The sequence below is a fragment of the Anthonomus grandis genome, chromosome 8, assembly GCF_022605725.1.
Source record: "Anthonomus grandis grandis chromosome 8, icAntGran1.3, whole genome shotgun sequence".
Lineage (NCBI taxonomy): Eukaryota > Metazoa > Arthropoda > Insecta > Coleoptera > Curculionidae > Anthonomus > Anthonomus grandis.
Window position 1 is genome coordinate 13460141 of NC_065553.1, and position 26549 is coordinate 13486689.

Sequence of the window (26549 nt, forward strand, 5' to 3'; positions counted from 1 at the left end):
CATTATTTTTGCTCCTATATTAGATAAATCAATAGCAAATATTATTATTTTAAATTCTAAACAATAAATAAAGCATATTGTACAACTGAGCACCATTTTAAAATAAATGATAATCATATCCACTTAAGTTATGCCTTACACAAATTAAGATAAATGAGATTTATGAGTTTTAATTTAAAAGTGCCTATTTTTGCAGGGAGCCACATTAAGCTCATTCCATTAAGTGAAGTACATGCAGATTGGGAGCATTTGAAACTCTTTGGCTTCAAGTAAATATCATAACGAAATTATTTTGCTAAAAAAAATATTTTAAATTAGACATGCTCCTCCAAGATGCGGTCCTACCCACTTTAAACAGCCTACAATGCCACTCAATTAAGTTATATAATGTTCCGTGACTAACTAATCACGGTATTCACTACCACAGTGAAGCCTTAATTTGGCAGCAGTTTATCCTTGGCAAAAACCGCATATTTATCGAATTTTTGCACACATTTACGTGGCCGATGGGCAGCGCTCAAGGGCTTCTCCCACGAACCCCACCAAATTGACCATTTTTATATGCAAACTGTTTTCAGAGTTGATCACGAGTACCGAAATTCCCATGGTAGTCATGGCGGTACAACAGATTTAGAATAAATTATCTAGTTGGGTGTGGTTTGCATTTTTTTAATATATAAATGGCTTCTGGTATGTTAAGTATAGGAGAAGAGAAGCGAACGGAAAACATAAAATGATGGTTAAAATATTTTTAAATATGAAAATCTCAAACAGTGCCTGCTTAATTAGGTAGGTCAACTGTAATAAAAAAAAAGCTTCAAACAAAATGTTGGTCATCTGACTTGAACGAATAATATCCAAAAAAATTAAATGATCAATCAACATTTTTTAATAATAAAGTGGTAAGCATTATTAGTCCTTTCAGGCATATAACAAGTGATAAAAATTAATAATTGTTGTTAAAATTATATTTAACAATAATATTTTATTCTATTTTTTAAAAATTTTGTAATGAAACTTTAACAAATAAATCACAAAGATTATTAATAAAGTAATGGTTGAATCATTTCCAAAAAAATCCTAAATAGTACTTCTGTATATATATCTAGTCAATTTTCTTATACAAAATCTTGTAAAAAACAAAAGCCAAGTAATGAATAAATTGTAGAAAATATGAAATAAATAACTAGAACATTTTGATGATAATCATGATCATTAATTTCTGAATGAATATTTTTTTTAGGAAATTATATATTCAAAATTTGACGAATAAATGTTCAGAGAAAATAAAGGACCCTAATTAAATATCTATTTATTGAATAATTTATTAAACTGAAAATAATTATTATTTTACAGATTTGAGCACTTTTTTAACAACTCTAACGAATAAATTCTTAGAATAAATTAAAAAAAGCCAACCTAAAAAAATTGTAAAAGACATCTTTAAAGAGAATTTTAATTAGGAAATATGTATCCATTTAATGAATAAATTTTCTTAAAAGAATTATTCATTTAATAATTTTGATTATTTAGTTTAACGAACAAATTCTTAAAAATAAAAAAAACATAAATTTTTATTGATAAACTACGCATGATGACCACCATGAGTAGTTTTTAATAAATTGTGTATACCGAAATATTTTTAAATATAAAATATTTTAAAAAACATTCAAATAGTGCTCTATAGTATCCTTTTAATTAAGTAAAAACTAAGCATATAATGAATACATTTCCTGATACAAAACTTGCCTGTGGGACTTTACCTAACAAATTCTCAGAAAAAAAAATTACATGTGACCGTAATGAATACATTTTTAGAAATTACAAAATTTAACAAATGAATGTTTACACAAAAAACCAATTAAAAATTTTCGATAATAAAATAATGGTTAAACTAAGTACCCATTTACTAAATAAATTGCCTGGAATTAATTGTTATTTTAAAGATTTTGGGTTTGTAACTTTAACTAATAAATTCTTTATTTTTAATAAATAATAAATTGTGGTTACGTCCAGTAATTTTTAAGTATATTTAGCTAATAAAGTCGCAGAAACATAAAAAAACATATACAAATAATCGATGAAAAAATAACTTATTTTTGAAAAAAGGGTTGAATAATAAAGAGTGCATTTATTGAATAAATTTAGTAAAAGTAATTTTAATAATGTAACTTTAACAAAAAAAAATTAACTTTTGATAATGTATTAATTATTAGTTGTTGCCAATATGTCGCAAAGGATTGTAGTGATTTAATTAATAACTTAAAATTGTTTAAGATAAATGAATGTTTTAAATATATTTTATTTTAACAAATGATGAATAAATTGCCAGAAAGCAAAAATCTTTATTTTCTTTATTTACCGATCACATTTAACAAAATTGATAACGAAGTATCGGTTATATTTTCAAATATTACACATGTTTTTAACGAATGCCTAAGAAGTAAATAATTATTTCTAAAATTAAAAAGAATATTTTGTTTGATTACATTTTAAAACGAATAATGCATAAAATCCATAGGAAAACGGAATATTTTCTATTTTTCAATCGTCGCATTAACTGTAAGCAATATAGTTTAGTCTATATACAGGGTGTCCCGTAAATAGTGGTCAAAAAAAAATAGATTGGACTATTTCCAATCAGAATAATCCAACATAGCTCTAACGAAAGTGTTACGGTTTTCGACATATTTTGATTTTTACGAAATTTTAAGAAACCTGTAATCAGTGTTTTTATGGTGTATCACTAAATAAAAAAAAATCACAATTTCTTCGGTTGGATATTATTTGCCGATAGATGCGCTTTAGGATGCGTGTTAAAATTTTTCAGTTATGGAAATATTTTTCACAGGAAAAATTTTTGAAATTGCAATATCGGATTTTTTTTTCTTTTCAAAAAGTTTGAAGTCTTATGACGCAATAAAATAATAATAGAATCTTGGTGCCCATTAGCGTAAAAACTTATTTATTTCATGCCGTATTAAAGACAAAAACGTTTTGAATTTTTTGTTAACCTCAAAAAAAAAATGGTTGTTTTAATGCCGAAAGAACTATTTTGTGAAAAAAAAATAGTTTTTTTTTTCGATGCAAATTAGCAATTTTACAAAAGGTGTTCAAAATGGCCACCTCCTGCTATACACGCCCTACACCTTCTTATAAAGGATCGCTTAATCCGTTGAGCGTGGCCAGCTCTATTTATCTCTTGAGCAGCAGTTTGGATGCGCTCGCGCAGATTTTCAATGTTTTGTATGGGTCTCCTGTATACAATTTCTTTGAGGCATCCCCAGTAAAAAAAATCAAGAGGATTTAGGTCAGGTGACCGTGGGGGCCACAGTATAGGTCCTAGACGTCCGATCCATCGGTTAGGGTAGGATTCATTTAAAAAATTTCTAACTTGCACACTGTAGTGCGCAGGACATCCGTCGTGTTGCAGCCACATATTTCTGCGAATGTTTAAAGGAACATTTTCCAAAAAAATGGGGAGAATATTTTGCAAAAAATGGAGATAATATTCATCATTGAGATTTTGCGGCAACTCAAATGGTCCTATAATTTCACCATTAATAATCCCCCCAAATATTTAAGATCAAAAATTGTTTTTCGAGTTCAATTGTTTTTTTTTAATGTAATTGAATAGGTAAAAAAAACGAATAGGTAAAAAAATTAATTTATTACGTAAAAAAAATATAAAAACACCAAACAAAAAAAGCACAAATTTCAACAAATCTTCAAAGTAGTTTCCATTTTGCTGAAGACACAATCTTGTCCTACGCGTTATTGCGCGAGTCCTTAAAACAAAAAATGGATTTCTCTTTATTTCATTAACAGCCCAATTAATCCTTTGCATCAGTTGTTCACGGGTATTTATCTCTACGACATATACCAACTCATTTAAATGTCCCCATAAATAATAATCTAACGAAGTTAGATCTGGAGATCGAGGAGGCCAACTTATAGGACCACCTCGACCAATCCAACGTTCAGGAAAATGGTTATTCATCCACTCACGCACATTGCGACTTAAATGAGCAGGCGCCCCTGTCTTGTTGAAAAATCATGTTTTGGCGTAAGATAAGAGGAACTTCTTCCAGCTCCACAAGATTATTTTCCAGCATATGAAGATAATTCTCCGAAGTTAGCGGATTGGGTAATTCTATCGGGCCAATAAGTTGGTTCCCGATTAATCCCGCCCACAAATTTACTGAAAACCTTCTTTGAAAATTACTACGCCTTATGGCTCTTGGATTTTGATCTGCCCAAAAATGCATATTATGCATGTTAAATGAACCATTTTGTGTGAAAGTGGCTTCGTCCGTCCATAAAATGGAAGGAATTAAGTTTGGATTATTAATTACCCATTGGCAAAATTGGATCCTCAACGGAAAATCGTCTGGCTCTAAATCTTGGACCCGCTGGTAATGAAACGGATGTAACCCTTGTGATCATAGCATTCTTCCAATCTAATAAAAATTAAATTACTATCGTAACAATAAGTATTTTTTTTAATTACTTACTATAGAGCGAGGGATATGTGCGGCTCTTGACACATTTCTTATACTTGCCCCCGGATTTTCTTCAAAAAAATTTAAAACATTTTCTAAATTATAATCTTCTTGTGGTCTGCCTTGTCCACGAGCTCTTTGAAAACTTCCGTTATTGCATAAATTTCGGTGAGTGTTTATAAAAACTTGACGATCTGGAACATATCTTAGGGGAAATCTTCGGCGATACTCACGGACAGCCGCTAAAGAACTGCCATTACACAAACCATAAACAAAATGCATGTTAGCTAACTCTTGATTTGTAAATCTATCTATAATTTTTGAAAAATGAAACACAAAAAAGTAATTTACTTTGCCAAAGCAAATAAAAAAAATCTGAAATGTCAACAAAACGTTAAACAAAATTTAACAAACAAACTAATTGTCAACAAACACAGCCAACTATTATTTTACAAGATGTTATTTGTAGTTACTTTTTGAAATACCAATTCATGATTTATTAATAATTGATTTTTTCGAAAACGGAAGCTCCTATCGAAATTAGACAAGAGCACCTTTTTTATGTAAAAATGTTTGTTCTTTTCAATTCTAATACCAAAATTATCACGGAGTGGCTAGAAAAAAAGTTTTAACAATTTAAACTTTACCGACCACTTATTTTTCATGACCCTGTTTACATTTTGGCAAAAATGGTTGCAATATCAGTTTTTAATAAAACCAATAGTAAATGTTGAACATTTCAAAAGATTACAACTAGGCGTTCCGGATATATTAAAAAAAAACTATCGTTAACATGATTGATAAAACACCCTGTAACTTAAAAACGATGCACTTTTGAACCATACTGTATATGGACTTTTTGTCTTATTTTTAGACAAAGATGCGGCTGGTAAAATATTGCGATGTAATTTCGGGACACCCTGTATAGTCTATAATCTGTAGGAAAGTTATTTAGAAAATATATAAATGAACTAAGAGTAGGTAACACCGTTAGTTATATTATAAGGCTTAAAGTCTAGTTCCATTTAAAGTTTTTTTATCCTTGAGTAAATCTAATAACAAAAACCTAACTTCAGATATTTATAAGCAAAATTTATCTCTAAATATTGTGAAGAATAATTTATCAACTTTTGAATTACTATTTATACAAAAGTTGTACTTCTACAAATCTAATTTATTGCTTAACTGTGATAAATCTCCTATAGAACTAAATGAAGCGAGTGGTGTATTGATTTATAACTCGTCATCATAATTATGGCCACGTGTCTAAACATTGGCAAAAGAGGGTTGTTAACATTTACGGGATCATAACCTTTTAATTGGTCCAATTATTAATATTCGATAAATACCTAATCATTTTTAATAAATTTCTGCTAAAAGGGAATGTATAAAATAAATAAAATGCCTTTTTATAGGAATTTATTAAATTTTGATAAAACTGGTTATTTCGCTTAAAACCAGTAATAATTTACTTAAAACGTTTGTTTTGTCAGTTTTTTTATATACATCTGTGGGCAGTTGGGTTTTCCCAGAGAGGAAAAAAATTAAAATAGATATGAATATTTATGAAATGTGTTTGTTATAGTGGCTTTAATTATTTTTAACTATAGATGTGTAAAATTAATGTGACGCGTCGACAACGCATGGAAGTTTGTTAATTAAAACAGTGATTTAAAAGAAAAAACATATTATGTTTATAATGCACCAAAAAACACATCAATCTGTCATTTGTGTGCCAGTATATATAGGAATTTGTCTGAAAAAGCAAAATCTAGTATTGGTCAATATTTAATTGTGCCTAAGATAAAATAATTAATTAATTGATTAAGTGAATCAGTCAAACCCAGATGCGCCTGTAGTTCGATAAACCCAACCCAATTTAATCTAGTCTAGAGTAAAGATATAATATAAGTTCCAGAAAATTTGTATTTCTATAGCATTGCTTTGTAGCCAATTCATTGAAAATTAGTTTCATAATAAAATTGCAAAATTGCACTGCTGTAATGTTGATGACGTTTTTAGAATTACTACTAGCATAATACTATATCACATCTTATTATCTATCAAGATAAGGTTTATTAAGTATATCAGAAAACTTCGAAATCTATTTTTTGCATTTAAGTTAACCTCTAAATTTTATTAAAAAAGAAATTAAATAAAATACTTTTTTGTGAACGTACGCGTATATTTCGTGAATCCGTTTCTATTTATAAATCTTGGTGGCCTAATAAATAAATTTTTAGAAAATTGATAAAAGGGTCAATGATTTTTGATAATGAAGTGACAGTGAGTCAGATTTTATTAGAAAACATTCTCGAAAAGTGAATAAACATTTACAAATGATTGTTAATAGAGCTATTGCCATGGTGAGCAATAAGTGACATGTTAGTATAAGGAATGACTTACGTAAAAGTAAAGAAGACAGGTATTTTAAGCGTTTTAAAGTGTTATAATATAGAAATAAAAACAAATAAAAGATTTAACTATTAAATTCTCTAAAAAATTAAAAAATATTGCACATTTTTAACAATACGGATGGCAATAATATTTTTTCCAAAAATTATATTTTCTGCTAGACAATATTGAGCGATGGTCATGTTCACAGTCAGTAAATATCAATTTTAATAATAAAATGATTGTTTTTGAAGGCCTTACAATTGAGAAAAAATATTTATAATTTTATAACATATATTTTTTGTGTATTTATTTATTAAATTATTGTAGTTTTATGTAATAAATTCGTAAGCAAAAACAAAAATTAAGTTTTATATTTTTGAACTTTTGTTTTCAAATTTTAAAAATAAATTCTCAGAAAAATAAAGCCAAATATATTTCAAAATTTTGGATCATAAGATTTTACCGAATAATTTCTTTAAAGACATAAGAAAAATTATTATTTTTTTTTATTACCAATAATGCCCAAATATGTTTCAATGCATTACGTAATAATATAATGATGCACCTAAAAATTACAAATAAGAACGAATATTTTAGCATTTACTAAATAAATGACGAGAAAATTAATGTTAAAAATTTTAAAATATTAGGTATGAGATTTTATTTAATAAACTTTTATAAAAATAAAAAACTAATTATAAAAGTTCGATAATAACATTTGCTGGAAGCAACTTAAAATTATTCGTTAAATTCTAAATAATTTTTACTTAAATTAATTTTTATTACAAGCAAATATCTCTTTAAATAAACCGATATAACATAAAAAAGTAAATATAATAAATAAAATCGCTTAAGAAACACGAATTTTTTGAAACAAACTTTCAATTCTAATTAAAGGTATGTATGGAACTTAAACAAAAAATGGGTAAAATTTGTATATATTTAAAAAAAAAATCAAATTTTAGTTAAGAAAATATACAACGAACAAGTTATATAAAAATGTTAATATGAAAGTTGAAATTTAATATAAAATAATTAAGTTATATCAATTAAATTATAAATTATAACAGTAACGATATTGTAAACACCATCTTTTGGGAATGACCCAACAGCATTATGCCGAGTATATAAGGAGCCGCATCGCCGGTAGTTGTCAGTTCAATAAAGTTCGACATATTGGCGCGAAACTTAAATAGTTGTAAATACAGTAAAAATAAATATCTTTAGTAGTACTGCATGATCGTGTTTCCGTAGCGAGGTGGGTGAATAAATTACTTGACTATTTTCGACTGTTTTAATTCACACCTAATGAAAAGGAAAAATGCTAGCTATATTGTATAATAAAAATTATATAATTAAAATGAAATATGTTATATAAGGTGTTATTAAAATGAATACATTTCATTTTTCATAAAAAACATTAGTTTGAAATTAAACATATTTTAATCAAACTTTTATTTCTGAGTTCCTACAAAAGAAGTTTAGCGATTAAATTTTTATATATTTATTATACAACAATAGTATCACACGCTGTAAAAAAAACAAAAGTAAACGTGAATAAGCGTAAACTTTTAACAACATTTTAAAAATAAAAGCACATCTTTTTTTAAAATCTTTGAATTTTTTATAAACCTTCAATAAAAGGTATTTACTAAAGAAAGGAACTCGTGAGTAAAATTTCATCGGAGATTTACACAATTCTATAGAGAGTGGCAAAACCAATTTAATTTATTAATAAAATCGATATAGTTCGTGTCAATGAATGACAAAACCTTCATCACAAACAGCAAAGCAAAACCGTGAAAAATACTGCTAAATATAGCTTTGGTTTTCTCACTCTAGTTATTTTATTCAGCGAACCTGGGTAACTATCGATTTAAAATACATTTTTGTGCTGTCAACGGATCGCCGAATGGTTTACTTCTCGTTTATTTAGTTTGCAGCTATTTTTGTATTTTATATGCATATAAGAGTAAAAATATTTTAATATACAGTGTAGGGCTAAATATCATGTTAAGAGGATTTTATTTATAGAGAGGTAATTTTATTTGTGTTTTTATCTTTTTATGTCTTACGAGCGATTATTCCTAGTGACTCTTACTAAGTATACATTTTTATGTAAAAAAAGAGTAAGTGTCATTCTGGTTATTAAAGAGAGGATCTAGAGATTTTTTAAACCTGTGTCAATTTTTCTCCAAACTTTTATTACTGCAAAGTTAAATCAGTTTCGTTCATGTTTGCAGTATTAAAAGTTTGTACATGTAAATCCCTACTATCAATTATAATATTGAATTTAGATACTTAATACTGAATACGCTATTCAGTAAAAATTATTAAATACATTAATGTTGTTATTTATAAATACCTTATTTTATATTCTGATTATTTACCTATTAATTTTTTGTCTCTTATCTAAATTATTAACTTACTATATGAAAATTTACTATAGTAATGTAGATTTTTTATATTATTAGAAAGTCTTTAAAAAAGCAGATATTTTGGCAAAGAAATTTTCGATTGGAAATTAAGGGTGCTTATTCATTATTAGGTCAAAATAGGGTAAAAAAAGAAATATTTTAAATAAAACAATCAGTGTGTAAAATGGCAGGCTTTCACTAAATTTCATGAACATTTTTTTTTTGTAAAAATAGTGTAAATATAAAAGTTGTAGATCTTTTCATTATTTCGACTTTTAATTTTCGAATCGAGACAAACCGTTTTTTACCCTTAAAATCTCATATTCTTCCACTTCTCGACCTGAATTATTTTTCCTTTCATTTTTATTATTTTTTCTTTCTTTTCGAATGGATTTTATCCTACTATTATAATTTTTCTGCTTTTTACCATTTTCAGCGACATAAAATTTTTTTAAATTATCGCACTGATATAGACAAACGAACGGTAATGAATCTGAAATATTATTTTAAAAAGGTTTTTTATTAGATAAGTACCTTTACTCCAATAAAGTACGTTAAAAAAAAGCATCAAAAGTTCATAACCGGTAATATTGTTTATAATTTAAGGCATAATCTATTAGTAATAAAGTTTTATCATGTAAATACTTTTTGGCGACGTCACTGATAAAGATTACTTGTGTGGGTGGAATCAACAATGCGATCAAGCGGCGTTGCGATATTGTTGCCTTTTTCTCTAATATACTTTATCTACATTCATTTAACATTGAATATTGGCTTCTTTATAGAATATCTTATCATATTTTATTAAAAAATGCTTTATATTTTATTAGAAAGGAATAGCATGTGCCTGTCAAATAAGTGATTTTAATTTTTATGATATTATAGAGTGTGTTTTACTTGCCATTTCTACATGAGCATTTGATATTATTGCATCAGAGATGTTGCAAGCAAACAAACTGCCCATAGTTCTACGGCAATATTAGTTCTAGCCTTTCAATGTTCTAAGAATACTATTGATTTCGACTACATGATCGGTCGCTATATCCTTGAACAAACTTCTCTTTTTAAAGATTTGGGTGTCATCTTTGATCCAAGCCTACCGTTTTCTCATCACTTAAATAAGGCTTTCCAAATGCTTGGTTTTGTTGAAGGTGCTCTTAGGATTTCACAAATATTGTCGCTTTAAAGACACTACTGTGACCTGGTCCATCCTCATCTGAAGTATGCTTCCTGTGTATGGTCTCCTTTCTATGGGGTACTAATTGGATGCGTTCAAACTAGTTGAACAGACATTGTAAAAACAAATATACTTAATATCACTTTTTATTTACAATATTCTACATGGGAAATTTGGACCTAGAGAGCTACCTCAATAATCAATATTCATGCTTTACTAAGAATAATACAACAACCACTCTAGCAAACCAACATCATAACATTGACCTTTTTAAATCTTATATCGAATTCTTGTGTCAAGTTTTAGTAAACATTAGTTGGAACTTATTAATTATTATTACCTGTAAGGGGCTTTGCCGTTTATAAATAAATAAAATAAAAAGTGAATATACAGGGTTTAAAATCTTTCTATACAGTGTGTCCCAGGATGAGCGAATTTATACGTAAAAATGACAAAAAATTTCGTAGTCATTTTTTAAATTTTACGAGTAGGTAAAGTAGTTTTTCGAGAAAAAAGTTGTTTAGAATGCAAAACTATCCCCGAATACCGAATTTCATAACCCTAGGCCTACTTTGATTTTTACGTTTAAATTATTTATTAATTGACAAAAACCAATTAAATATTTTACTTTTTACGATCGGTAGGAACTTTTTGCTCGTGGAATGCAAGCCGCTTATTATATTCGGTTATTTTTTTGCTGCATTTACGAATTTTTGTCGAACTTTTTAAAATGTAAACATTCTCAATTAAATGTGGCAGCTACTATAAAACATTGGGTGGAATGCATAATAAGTAGTATATGCTAATGCTTCAAGTATGTACTACATTTCTAAAGTTTATACTATACTAATGAAGCATTTAGTACTCTCTGTAGCATATACTACTATGTACGCGATACATAGAAGAAGGTGCTATGCTTTGGAAGTATGTACTATAATTATAGTTATCGTAGTATTTACTACAGCTTAAATGAAGTTGGCCCCAGCAATCAAAGTGTTTTAGTAAAAAACGGCAGTTTTTATGGATGTGCATCGTAAAAAAGTATACAAACAAAGAAGAGAATACAATAATGACGATTTATATCGAAAATTATTTATTACCATAAATTTAATAGATTTTTCTATCCCAATCATCTAATCACGCTTTGGTATTATAGATTTAACAGAGAAAATGTAGAGTGGCTTGGACATTATTTTCTCCAAGATGATAATGAACCGGTGAAAACAAGAGGTGGAGCCCTGTCACCGACTCGGAAAATGGAGGTTTTTTTGAGAAGTTTAGGTGTTTCTAGTAAATTAACTTTGTAATTTGAAAAATGTAAATATCTTTTTTTACAGGAGATCCTGGATTTCAGCAAGGAGTTGGTGTTGATCTAGACGTCAATCAAAGCACTGTTTCCAGAATCTTAGCCTCGGTATCTAAAGCAATTTATTCAAAAAGAAACAATTGGATAAAGTTCCCCAACACTAACGAATTGCTTAGAGTTGTTATTAATGAGGGAGCACGTGGGGAGCGAATGCCCAGGGTTATAGGTGTTATTGACTGTACCCATGTAAAAATAACAAAACCATCTATTCACGGTGATGAATACGTGAACAGAAAAGGGGTATGCTCAATAAATGTTCAAGCTACTTGTAATACCCGAGAAATGTTTACAAGTGTGGATGCATCTTGGCCAGGCTCCGTACACGATAGTCGAATTTGGCGAAACTTCATAGTGCATGGAATTATGTATAATAATCTGCACGAAGCAGCTTTATTAGGTGATGAAGGATATAGTGTTGTCCCGTGGTTATTGACACCATATAAAAATCCAACTACACCAATTCAAGAAAATTATAATTTAATCCATGCAAAGGAACGATGTGTCGTAGAGCGCTGCTTTGGTCAGTTAAAACGGCGTTTTCCAATGCTCCAGTATACTTTTCGCCTAAAAACTGAAAACATTCCAGAACATATTGTGAGTGCATTTGTACTTCACAATATAGCTAAATATCTACAAGATCCGTACCATGATTTTGATCGAATTGAGATGGAAGTTCAGCATCCCAATAAACTAATGCCAGAGGGTAATCAAGCACAAATTCGAAATCAAGGTACACAGCGCAGAAATGAAGTTGCTGAGTTTTTATTTCGTAATAATAACTAACATACCTAATAATTTAAGTTATTATTATTATTATTATGATAATTATATACTAAATAGGTAACTTATGAAATGTTCAATAATAAACTAAGTATAAAAAAGTAACAACTAAATAAACTAATTATTTCAATTTTAAGTTTGTAACAAAATATCAAACTATAAAAGAAATAAATGGATACTACACCTCATATTATATTTAAATTATCGGTTCATACGTAGATTTTATATTCCTGTTAATAATCCAACATGTCCCGCCTAATTAAATGGTCAACTAACTGCCCACCAGCTTTGGCAAAATTTACCAATGCAATCGCGGCCCGTTCCTGAGCTTCGGCTAAAGACTGTTGAGCTCGAGAAGCAGAAATTTGGGCTTCGGCTGCTTCAATTTGTTTTCGTAGACAGGTCTTTTGTAGTTGAATAAGTGTCTCCTCCTTATCACCTGCTTTAGAACCTTTAGGTGTCATGACTTTAACTTGTTTGGAGCCAGATTTAGAACTTAGGAAGTCATCTTCACTGTTTTGAAAGGAAACATCAATCTCATTGCTTACACCGGCCTGACATGCACCTGGTACTCTGTGTAGAACTGGGTTTTCTCCTGCATTCCATAAGTCGTAGAATTTTTTTTGCCATTCCGTCAGTACAATTCTTTTATTTCCAGTTTTTTTCAAGTCAACTATTTTCTTAACTTTTGTTTTCATGTTATTGAACTTTTTCAAAATTTGCTTTGTGTCTAGGTTTTTTCCCATTATTTTATTAAAACCAGTTGTTAATTTTTTTAGTGGATCTTCTTTTTCGTTTTTAATTTTTGGTGTCATCTTTTTATCAAATAAAATTTGATAACTTTCAAGTAGAGTAACAAATAATACTTGTTCGTTTTTATCTTGTCCTAGCTCTTTTGTTGCATCGGAATCTGAAGAATCACTCATAGTTAAACCAGTATTATAATCACTGAACTTGTAAAAAGTCTGAATCTGAACCGAATTATACGAACACACTTAATACTAATAGACACACTGATAGAAAAACGAGTTTTGACAAGTGTCTTGTCAATTTTGAGAACTTTGACATGCGCTTACTGCGACACTAGTAGATACTTTTCTCTTAAGTATTAGGTACTTCTGTTGGGCCGTACAGTGTAGTATTTACTTCATAGGCGAAGTAGATACTTTTATGTAAAAGCAAATGCTACAAAGTAAATACTTTTTAGCGAAGCATTAGCATCTACTACTTTTTATGCATTCCACCCATTGTCATTATCAAAGTTATGCACAAAAAACGTACATATGTCATTATCTTATTGTAAAGTTTCTATAAGTTATTAATAATATTATCAGAATTTAAAGAAAAATGTTAAATTTGGAGAAGAAAATTTTCATTCTGCAATCGTATGGTAGTGGAAATAGCATGTCGTTAAAGTGCGTTTTGAATCTTTTTCGTGAAAAATATGCGCAAGTCGAAGTAACAATATCTTCTGCGAGACGACTAATTAAATTTTTTGAGGCCACGGGTAGTGTTGAGATGAAAAAAAAGCAGAAAAAGAGATACGACGACAACGATGCTGCTACCACAGTCTAACAAAATTGAAATCTATATACTTTGCTGCTACAATCCTTGCTTTGGAGTCAATTGCTGAGAATCCTCGGATGTCATTGAGAGCTAGGTCGGCGATGCAGAACATAATCAAATCTGAACTTGGTTAGGCGATAAGATTTTAGAGAAAAAGGATTTTCATAAAAAAATAATATTCTCGAACGAATCTTCTTTCACGACAAATGGTGTAATTTCATCTCAAAATTGTCGGTTTTGGTCCAATGAAACGCCAAACTTTGTAATCCATGGCAAGAGGCAATATTTTCAAAAAGTCAACGTATGGCGCGCCATATCTTACCATTTAGGTATTATTGGACCACACTTTATTGAAGGATCTCTTAATCAGGAAACGTATCTTCAAATTTTGGAAAGATTTTTTGAATAATACTTAGAACCTTTACCAGTTGATCAAAGAATAAATCTTTATTTTCAACACGAAGGCTGTCCAGCGCACTCCACTATTCCAGTAGCAGAATGGTTGAATAGAACTTTTCCGAATCAATGGATTGGAAGACGCGGCTCAATTGAGTGGCCCCCAAGGTCACCTGATTTAACCATTTCTGATTCCTATTTATCGGGCCGGCTCAAGCAAATTGTTTATTCCGAGCCATTAGCAAATGACAGAGAATTACTAAAACAAAGAATTAGAGATGCTTGTAATTCAATTTCCATTGAAGAAATTAGGAATTCTTTTAAAATGTTTAGGAAAGATATTGAAAAATGTTTCGATAATGGAGGTAGCTACATTGAATAAGTAAATAAAATAAATTTTCTTGTTAAATTTGACGTACAATGTACATTTTATTACAAACATATTTTTAAGGATGGTTTGTAACCCTTAGATCAGTAATTTATCTATTAGATAAATAAATTAGTTAGTTTTTCTCTAATAATTAAATATGAAAAAAAAAATTAATTGGTACAAAAAACGTAAAAATCAAAGTATGGTTATAAAATTCGGTATGGTTATGAAATTCGGTATTCGGGCATAATTTCGCATTTTAAACAACTTTTTCTTATAAACTTTTTTTATATCTTGCCTACAAATACTACTTTACCTTCTCATAAAATTTAAAAAATGCTCGTATCAAGGCATGCTTGATTTTAAAAAAAATATGCTAAATTTTATTTTTTAATCAAGCAGGGCTGGATGCAAAACGGTCAAATTTCAACTGCAACATTTTTTGTCATTTCTATGTATAAATTCGCTCATCCTGACAGATTTCTTTCTTTTTCATCTTATATTTATTATTCCACTTTAAACGATAGGAACAAATAGCTCACAGGCGCTATAGCGAAGGTAATTGCAGAAGCAGTCCCGATAAAATCTAGTCTGCTATAGTATACTATATCGTGACTCGGTGCACTCCATCATTAAAGGCCCTATCTAGCGGCCCGATACGACAGAACACCATTAACACCGGCTTTGAGATCAATAATGAAAAGTGTTCATTCAGTTTGGCCTCGCATTGGAATGCCACCGACCGATCGTTGGAAATTTAAATATAATTTTCCACTGGGGGCTCAAGGAAATATGGAAATGTTCGATCATGATTTGGGAAATTCACGTTCATCGGTTCATTAATTAATTTCTTGTCATTGTATGGCAATAAACCGGTGAGATAAAAGCTCTAATGAACAGTATTTTTCGAAATTAACTTTATATGTTGATGTTGATTTACATATTTGTCATTGATGAGGGTTGTCAAATGAGAATATTCCTTCATATCCAAAAAACAAATAAACCTGCTTTTATTATCTATAATAAGCACTATGATAATAAGAGTATAAGCCCCATTTCTCATATGAGATGCTAAGACAGTATTCTTCAATTAAATTTCTTTTAAATGCTTTTATGTTTCAAATAAGTCACTTGCAAAATTTTGTGAATATATGTTTCAAAACTAAACTGGATCAATTTTATCTTAATCCTTTCAGCGCTTTCCACTTTTCTAATAAAGTTTTCAAAAGTACTAAAAAAGTGCTATATTCTGAAAAACTTTTCATCATTAAGATTAAACTTTTTATTAAAATGTATTAATAAATAATTCCCAAAGTAACGAGAAAAATTGTAAAAAAAAAATTAGCGTCGCTACTTAAAATTTAATCCGAAATCGAAAGTATTGAAAATAATATATGAGCAAAAAAAGTTTCCCTCGGTAATAAAAATTCGAGAATTTTAATATAAAAAGGTATTTCAAAGTGTTGATTATTGTCAAATGAATACTTTTAATACTCCCAGTGTAAAATAAGGTTTTTGCTTCTTTGAGTATGTACAGATTTTATTTTCAAAAAATTAAATTTGTATCTTAACTTTATTAATTTACCGTTTACATGACCTGGTGGGAATAAGAAGCCTTTCGAAAGAACTTTTAATATTAAAATAATAAACACAATAACCACAAAAATTTAATGATCTTAACATATAATAATTCATCACTAATGACAATGGTTAAATTAAAATATACAAACAAAACAAATCCTAGAAACAAATGGGTGTCATATGTTAAAATGTTATGAAAGGAGAAATCCTTGTTCTTTTGTATTTAGTTTTGTAGTCTGTTTTAATTAATCTGATTATGACTACTGAATATAGATTGACTTTGTATTTTGATTATCTTAATATTGTTGCAGTCGTCTCTTTGAGCTCAATGGACTTGTTCTCGAAACAAATATGAATAAATTAATATTTATTTGCAAAAAATACTATACAGTCTAAATTTAAGCATCGTTATACCAATAGCTAAGCAAATACTTTGTTAGGTAGTTATCTAACACACAACACTAATTATGAAATGTTAAGTAATAATTCGATTACTAAATATTGTGATTAGTAAAATAGCGATAAAATATTGTAAATATTAATAACTTATAAATTTTTCGTACAAAACATCAAACATAATAAGTACAAAATAGGAATAAATACAATTAACAGTAGCTCGACTAGGCTAGGCATTAGTTTGCAGGCCATGTACCCCAGTCAAACTCCAAGAATTCCTGAATGTTATATGAACTTATGCAAACCAAGATTTTTTATATTGTGCGTTTAAATTTATTAGAGGGTTGAGTTTTTATGTCATCTGATAGGCAATTAAAAAGTTTGATAAATAGATAATATTTTAAAATTTCTTTCAGTTAAGGTTAATCTATGTTGGGGAATCACAACTTGATTTTTGTTGTGCTTATAAAAGCCGAGATATCGAGCTCCAAAATTTGAGATTTTTCATTTTTCGGGTATACCGCCCGTATCGAATCTTTACCAAAAATTGTTTTTTTTTCGAAATTTAATTAACTATGCCAGTGGCTGGCTTCCATCACATACATCACAGTTATAAAGGGATTCGAGCACAACCAAGGGAATGAGAGCACAGGATTGAAAATGTGGAAAAAGTCATTTTTCGACCTCGTTTTTGAGGCCAAAAATGGGCTCCAAAAATGCGATATCTCAGCTAATATACAAGCTTCGACCTCGCGGATGGTCTCGTTGAACTCAGAATAACGAAACTAAAATTAAAAAAAAAAATCCCGATAGTAGCCATAGAAGCCGAGATATCGACCTCCAAAATTTGGAATTTTTCATTTTTTGGGTATACCGTATATACGTATCGAATTTTTTCACCAAAAATTGATTTTTTTTCGAAATTAAAGGAACTATACCAGTGCTTGCTCCCATCACATACATCCCAAAAACACCGAGTTAAAATGGGATTCGAGCGGAACTGAAGGAATGAGAGCACTTTGAAAATTCGGAAAAAGTAATTTTTCAGTTTAATACCACAAGAATATATAGACGCATTTTAGACTTGTGAAATATATATACATGACGAATTATTAGTAATGATGATGGTGATAGTTTTGGTTATGATGATAATAAAGGTAAAAAATATAACTCTTTTCATTGTATAGATACAAGATGAAATTCGATAACAGCGTGATTCATTATTATCATCATCAACCAGCAGCCTAAAGATCACTGCTCGACATAGGTCTCCCTTGTTTGCTTCCATAACTCCCTATCCTGAACAATCTGCATCTAGTTAGTGTCGATAGGTCTTAAGTCATCATCCAGAAAGGTCTCTGCTCTCAGATAACTCTAACATTGTTCTTTGAGTAGTTTTTATCTAAAAATCTTCCTATCTTGTCTAAAATATTTATCTAAAAATAAAATCTAAAATGCATACGTCAAAGGGAAATTATAGAATCGTTTTAAAAAACATTAACTAGTTATAGCTAAAAAAATATCCAGAAGAAAATAGCTCTGATTTTACCAGCATTAATAGAAAAATTGTCATTCATTTTCAATCATGATATGAAGAGCATCGTGAAGAGCACCAGAATTTAAAAATCTTACTCAAACTTAAAAATCCCTATATTTCAGCTTATTTATATATTATGTAATGTATATTAACTTCAGTTACTAAGTAATTAATAAATAGAGACTGTAAGTAGAGAAATATCAGAGCTAGGATAGTTCCAATTTAATAATTTCCGTCTTGCTAGATGACCCTCTTTATATTATTAATAACTTAAGGGTCCAAATGATCGTTACGGCTCCTAATTCAGTAGTTCTTATCTTGTTCCCTATTTTCTTCGTTACTGTTAGGGTCTGCGCACCACATGTCAGAATAGGTAGTACGCACCGCTTAAACATTTCTATGCAAAGGAGGTATTGTAGTCTGAAATTAGACATTAAACTACATTTTTGATGATTTATCAAAAAGAAAGCCATGGAATAAGTAACACTTCTTCTAGGCAGATAGAAGTTATATAACCAATTTATTTAAGATCATCCAATTTTGGGGTTTAAAGGCAAAATATTTTTGCAAATTTGAAAATTAAACACCAAGAAAATGGGAAATGTTGAATCTCAAAGGCGGGCATCTGCTGTGTTTATTTATTTGTAATTTAGATAAATCGCTGATCACTTTAAAATTGAAAATGTATTTAAAAAGGCAGTAGCGAAATAATATCAAAAATTTATCAAGACTGCTATTATTGATCATTTTTAGTCAAAGGAGAAGAAAGACGACTATCATCAAAATCTTACTTAATGCTGTCTGAACATAAATATCTGAAAATGATTTAAAATACAACGTACTGAAATTTCAATTACCTATTGAGCACACGTCTAACTCAAGCAATTTACATAAAAACAACAAAAAAGAATACAAAAGAATCAAAACCAAAACACATTTGACATTCTAGAATCGTCACATAGCCAAGTAAAAAAAAGCACACAATTGAAAATTCAATTCAAAGGCGGCGGCGGCGTATTTTCACGCAGAGCAATTGAATTAATTCGCGAAATGGCCTTGAAGGAAACAATGGTCCGCGCGTGCATTCGAAGAATGCAAGTGAAGAATCGAAGATGCCGAATTGACCATCGGGGATAAATAATGCGAAATGATGATCGCGACAACTCATTACCATGAAATTATGGCCAGACGATTTTTCGGGACTTCGTTTGAAACTAAACTCGGACGTGAGATGAATTTTTAAGTTGGTCGTGATGTTTTGAAAGAGGTGATGATTTGAATGCTTGAATAAGCAGTTTAACTTATTACCGGAGTAAATTTTGGAGTCGTTATTAGTTGAGAAGTATAAAATGTAAATAAAACTAATTTATAACTACATGTTTTGCAAATAAATGAAAAATTTTATTAAACAAAGCTTATATTAAAGTTTTGAAATCTGTGATGCTTTTTTGGTATGTGGATAACTACTAAACTAATTTAGGGCCCTTACCCTGATCTCGTAGAACTTGTAAAAAAAAGATTAATACCGTCTAGCAAAATTAAATTAAAAATTTTAGTAACATTTGGGGAATAATCTTTTAAATCTTTTAATACTTAATACTGAAACATTCACATTATACTGTGTGAATTTGTGATTGATGAATATTAATTATTGTAAAGAAATATTTTCTAGTTTAGATTTCAAAATTCAAAATCAAAGCAAAAAAGCATAAGTTCCAAAGGCTGTCTAACCTGATGAGCTCAAGTTCTTTGCATGAATATAAAATATGATGCATTTAGGAAAACTTAAACATTCCTGTTCCGACTTGTGAATTCAACTAAGGCTCTATAAGTCTCCCACAAGGGTTATCAAGGGTTATCAGAGACTAGTCTTGGAAAAACCAATGAGGTACTCTGGTTTGAAATAGTTCATTTTGCATGCAAGTGATGGGAACTGTCCGATAATGTAGTTTTTCTCCAAATATCACTGGCATTCCTTGCTATCCAGAATACCTATAGTATAGAGATGGCATCTAAAATGCCAGTGTCTGGTTAAAATTAAATGCAGATTCCAGGCAAGCTAAATCCTGCATTCACTCAGTTCCTCTGGGACCTTTATGCACTCTAGTATGAGCTTTTCGGCCTTAATAGCTATAATGGCAAGCCTCCTGACCGAGCAGATTGATATGAAAGTACTGCAGTGTTCGCCATATAGGATTTCCTATCCGTATTTTACTTTAGCAAATACTTCACCCTGAAAGACTTATGTAGCGTGCTCCTCCAGCGAGTATATCCTGCTGATATATACTAGATCTTCACCACAGAACCCGGCATCAGCTCTGTTGTTCATTATGGAGTTATATGTATACCAGGTGGTCTCTTTGTTTAGAAATGTTGCCCCATTTGAGTTCTGCCAATCACAAAACCTTTAAAATCCATTGTTTTAAGTATATTAACCTATAGACACCGCCACTCAGAACCACTCGCCAGCTCTTAGTTCATCCAAGGAATGTAGCTTGTACGCAGTTCTCCAACTTCTCATTGCCTCAAATTGTACCACTAGGTCCAGGGGCGGAAAACTTAACAACTTTAATAATTAAGCATAAAACCAGTTATAGTTAGGCATGCAAGGCGTTGGATCTTATCTAGTTAAGCTCGAACTTCTGCTTTCACATTCGTTCCATTCGTTTCGAGGCTGATTTACAAAATATTATTACAAGATCCATAAAGATTATTAAAGAAAATTCCAGAAATAATACTTAGGATATATTCCTTAAACGACCGAAACAAAACAGTCCACCCAGAAAATCTTGAAAAATAAATTGTTTAGCCAAAAACGGCCGAACACCTTAAATTTAATATTGAGGAGGACATTTATGATAACCGTCCAGAAAATGAACTAATGTTTCAATAAGATGGAGCACCACCACAATATGCTGCTGCCGATCGTCATTTTTTGAACAACGTATTTCCTGGACGATGGATTGCCATCTTACCCCTTTGGATTTTTTTATGGGGTCATCTAAAGCCCAAATTCTGTGCCAGAAAGCCTGACTCCCTTAAAGATCTTTGAACTAGAATTTTTAATAAATGTCAGTTAATTCAATATTCAATATTTAATAAAATAGGTATTAGATTCTTCCTTTGAAAATAAAGTCCATTTTTTTATCCAAATTTATTCATTTTTTTTAAAACGAATTAATAAAATAACCAAAATATAAATAGGGCTATGTACAGAATATAATTATCTTTAATTCAAGGTATTACTCGATTCCTATTCCCATTTAAAAAAAATCGACAGAGGGGCTCTGAGGAGGTGAGGGGATGATGTCAGAAAAACGCAATTCCTATAAATAAATGTCCCCTTCAATAATAAATTTAACGTATTTTGCCGTTTTTGACTAAACACTTAATTTGCGAGATTTTCAGGGTGGACTGTTTTGTCTCAGAAACCCTGTATATATGAAGCTCATTTTGCCTCTCAATTCGAAGATTTAAGAATTAGCAATTAAACAAAATGACTCACTGTACCATTTATTTATTCTACACTGCCATATTTGAACATCCTACATTAAGCCTAATTTTTTACTATCTTTTGTTTAAGGATGTCTTAATTAATTAATTGTTTAAATTCATACTTGGCATGCCCCTGCGAGATCCGGTTTATTGACCTGTCAGATAATAAACGCGAATGATTTGTTTTAAAATAGTAGCATTCATTTTTCGTTGATAATTTGTTTAAATAATATATACTTAATCAAAACTATAATAAGAAAATACATGAAAAGAGACAAAGAACCGAAAACCAAGAGCAGGAAATCGCTTTTACAATCCCCTGCGACCACGTAAATGCGATTCGAGGATGCAATTACGGCATCTTTTTTATCTTTGAAATGGAATGGGTAATCGGAGAATCCATTTTCTGTGCTAAGTTGAAAGAAATTTGATAATTTTAGTTGTTTAGTTTCTACGCTTTCGCTTTGCTGTTTTCATTTCATTTTATTTTTACGCAGGAAGATATTATGTTTCTTTTAAAAAGTTGTTATGTAAAATGTAATTTAATAAAAATATTATATTATAGAATGAAGGTAGGTAATAAAGACACAAATTCTAATACTTGTTAATCGGGTAGTAAATTGGGAGTACATCTTTTTTAATCAAGTTTTTGTCAATCACGTCCATGAGAAAAGGCAGTTTTAGGTAGTTTGGCTTATAACTCCACTTTTACTACTTAAAGCGTTCATTTAAAAAATCATGATTAAAAGCATGATATATATTAGAAGATTTAATTTTTTATAAGTTTTACATAAGATCCATAATTGATTATAGATGTTACTTTTATGGATCTGCCTCCAATAGCTTACTATTAAGGGTAGATGCTCCAAGTTTCTTATAAAGCAAAAATATCTAAATACAGAACCTTTATGTAAAATTTATAAATTAAGCACTTATGACTTAACCAATGAATATGACTCTTTGTAAAGCCTATCAAGAATTTAACCAATCAATGTTAGAGTTAATTATTCTCTTTGATTTTTCACAATTTCACTATTTAAGCTCCTTACAAATCACAATAGTAAAATACCCTTTATTTTCTGATAATTAATGAAAACCGGCTTAAATCAGAATTAAGAAATCACTCTGAAAGCATACAAGTATATACAGATCCTTAAAAAATGCTGAACATAATGAAGCAGGAATTTATACTTCTCTCTTAGATATTAGATACCAATTTCATTGCTGGATATTTACATCTGAAGCTACGGCTACAAGGGAAACCCTTAATCTTCGTTTAAAACACAAATCCGCTAATTTTTTTATTTTGTTAGACTTCATGTCTGTACTTCAAGCAATTGAAAATGGATACACAGAGTCAAATAAACTAATAATCCTATAATATGAGAAATTAAGAAATTCATATAGGGTTAAGGGGTAACGAAATTGTAGATATTCTAGTCCAAAAATGGAGTCAAGGGGAACCCTTATCAGACTTTTCTTATGCTAGTGATATTGCTATAATATTAAAAAACGATATAGCTATTAAATGGAGTAAATCATGGAAAAATCTTTAAAAAAAATTAGAAATAAATTACTGTAAGTTAATTACAAAGATACCTTCCAAATACTAGCATAAAAGTTTTATATGTCCAGGCGTTTTATAAGAAAAATTATCACCAGAAAATTTGGTAATGCTAATTTCCCATCCCGTCTCAATAAAATTCACCATCTGATATCAGTTTTACCATCTGATAAATGTATCTTCTGCACACTATAGGTGACTTAAATCTCATATTTCTAAAGCATGTGAAATATATATTAAAAAAACTAAAGCATTAATATTAAAACTGAGAACAGAATGTGGAAGTTACACTCACAGAACACTTACTAGAGCTTGAAAATATAAAGGTTTATACGGCTCTAATTGTCTTTCTAAACCAAATAGGACTTTAAAATATGTAATATTTTTATTTTTTAGTATTTCCTAACCTCCCCTATATGTCTAATCCGTCGCCAACCTTGTGTTTTTGTCCATTTAAAAGTCGCCCTAATAGACAGCAGTGACGTGAAAAAAGTAACCCTGTCCCTTAGGTTCAACATAGGAAACAAAAAAAAATTATTATACATTTAAGCACATTGTATTTAAGTTATAGAAGAAACACTTGTAAATTGAAGCAAAAAAAAAGTATTGTAAAACATAAGCCCGATCATTATTTTAAATGCAGGAAACTATTTAAAAATCTAAAATAACTATGAATAGATAATCCAATATTTAAACCCATGTGGACAAAAATATGCATTAGAATATTTTTCATAGATATTTTTGATGAGCAAAAGGAAAGAGAGTTTCAGGTAACTTAAGTCATAACTCCTCTTTTAGTTCACATATTGGCCTGATTTTTATTTTAAAAGTTTTTTAGGGGACTCTTTGGTTTCCATTAAAAGAACTTAATAAATCCATCTATTAGAACCTTTCTGTCCATATTTCCAGATATGATTTGCGTTTTGAGTCTTAATATTTCCTGATAATTGAACAATACGGTTGTAGCCACAAATGTGTTATAATATTCAAGAACCAGATACCACTGATATCAATCATTCCTGCTACGCATAAGATAAATTATTGATAAATTATTTTTATAATTACACCACTTGCACATCTTAGGCGTATTATTTTTTGCGTTTATCAGTGGATCAAAATAGCCAAAAAATATATTTAAAATCAGGCTCTACTGATCAGGTCAGATGGCCTTAATCAACACCATTCTCAGGGCTTAACAATTTGACATTTACAAACGTGTATTTTGCAGTAAACATCAAAAACCAATGGTAATATATTTAAAAAAACATCATATATAAGAATACTACAACAAAAACCTCCTAATTATCAAACCATCATCAAACGAGTTAAAACAAGAAAAGAAACCTGATTCAAGCCCATGCGATTTTCAATCATTAAGCTGTACACAGGTATAACATTCCTTAAGCGGCTGGTTACTGGTTTCCTCTGGGTGGTGAATAAAATTCTATTTATAAGTATTATGGTGAATCAAGCTTTTGTTCGATTGATGTGGCCACTGACCCAACTAATGCAAATCTTTTAAGAAAAAAATAGAGCCATTGTTAAGCAGACTATGTATTGAACACTATTAAAAAAATATCAATTAAAACACCCTAAAAAATATTTATTGATATTGATATACTTGGTGCATAAGTTATTAGCCATTGTTCCAATGGGTATAGGAGCACCCATATTGTTTACAAGAGTATCATTGTCTTTCGTATATTATTAATGCAAATACCATGTCTTACTTTGCATATTAATTTTAGTAGATTAATCATGCTGCATGTGCGATATTTGTTAAGTTAAAGTTTTGCGCAGTAGGTTTTATGTTTGGAAAAAGTTATTTTTTAAATGGTCAAACGCTTAATTTATGATTATTTTTATTTATCCAACAGAAAAATCAAATTACAGAGCCAAACGAGAACTAAATTTCATAATAAAAATACTATTAACTACTAACCATGTAAAACTATAACTAACCTATACGAGCTGTCTGGTATCATTATTTTCAAACTTTGGGAGCGCAAAGTACACCTTTTTTCAATTAAAAAAAACGCAAAACTTCTATATAAAAGTTCTATATTCATTTCAAAGTTACACGCTCTCTATTAATTCCTAAAAAAAATCTAATATTTACTACTGATTTTTTTTCGGAGATTACAAATACAAACGAAACTGTTTGATAATAAACAAGGCATTTATTCTTAGCAAGTAAAGTCCTCTGTAATAAAATGCCCTACCGAGTTTTTTCTCAAGAGTAGGCATACATGCATTTTGTCTATGGCTACTGTAGATTGTCAAGCAGTTATCGAATATCGACATTGTTTGCAAATAGAGGCATTCCTCATTACAAAACAGTTGTGGAAGTACATAGACAATTTCGGAACTAGATACTGTTGTAAGGGATCCAACTATCAATGTATGTACGTCGAATCTGTAGACAAGTCGGAGTACTGCGAATTTTAAAACGTGAAGGCTGACATCGATGGCTGATAATGGCAGGAACCTTTGGTGTAATGCTCAAATTACAAGACAGTTTTACAACTAACCAAAACTCTTTATTTTTACTCACAACACGTGTTTCGCTAACGATGTTAGCATCTTCAGCAGAAGATGTCCTACTGGTTGAAAACCCTACTACTAAATATTATTACTAAAACTTAATAAAGAACTAAATTTTAGACATTACTAGCCCAAAGAGTTTACAGTTTTATTTAAATCTATCAATAAATCATAAATTTCTAACACAGACAGGTATTATATTCATAAGAATTTTTACAATTTAGAATTGTACTTAAGAATGCACCAACAAATTAAATTTATAATAACAAAATATACTTGTTTATTCATACAAATACAATGTTTATATACGCCTAGATAAGAAAAAAATTAAGCTAAAAAAAGTGGACTCCTTAGTAGGCTGTTACAATCAAAAGCCTTACTAAGGTCAAACTTAAAAAAAAGTACAACTACCGTATTATTAATCCTAATAATATTGTGCGTAATTTTTGTAAAATTGTAAA

At 29.7% G+C, this 26549-nt stretch overlaps 2 protein-coding genes across 4 annotated transcripts in view; one reads left to right on the forward strand and one right to left on the reverse strand.

The window, feature by feature from the left end:
* Window positions 1-26549, reverse strand: part of LOC126740010 (uncharacterized) — a 160514-nt gene that overhangs the window by 87768 nt on the left and 46197 nt on the right. The gene's annotated exons all lie outside the window — the stretch shown is intronic.
* On the forward strand, window positions 6900-12642 carry LOC126739802 (putative nuclease HARBI1). The gene is made up of 2 exons (XM_050445620.1): window positions 6900-6927; window positions 11831-12642. Exons 1-2 carry the CDS (start codon window positions 6900-6902, stop codon window positions 12640-12642), a joined length of 840 nt encoding a protein of 279 aa, XP_050301577.1.

Excerpts from the sequence above, each read along its gene's own strand:
- LOC126739802 (XM_050445620.1), top strand. The coding sequence starts at position 6,900 with ATGACTTACGTAAAAGTAAAGAAGACAG. Across the intron at positions 6,928-11,830 it reads CGTAAAAGTAAAGAAGACAG|GAGATCCTGGATTTCAGCAA; the intron begins GTATTTTAAGCG and ends CTTTTTTTACAG.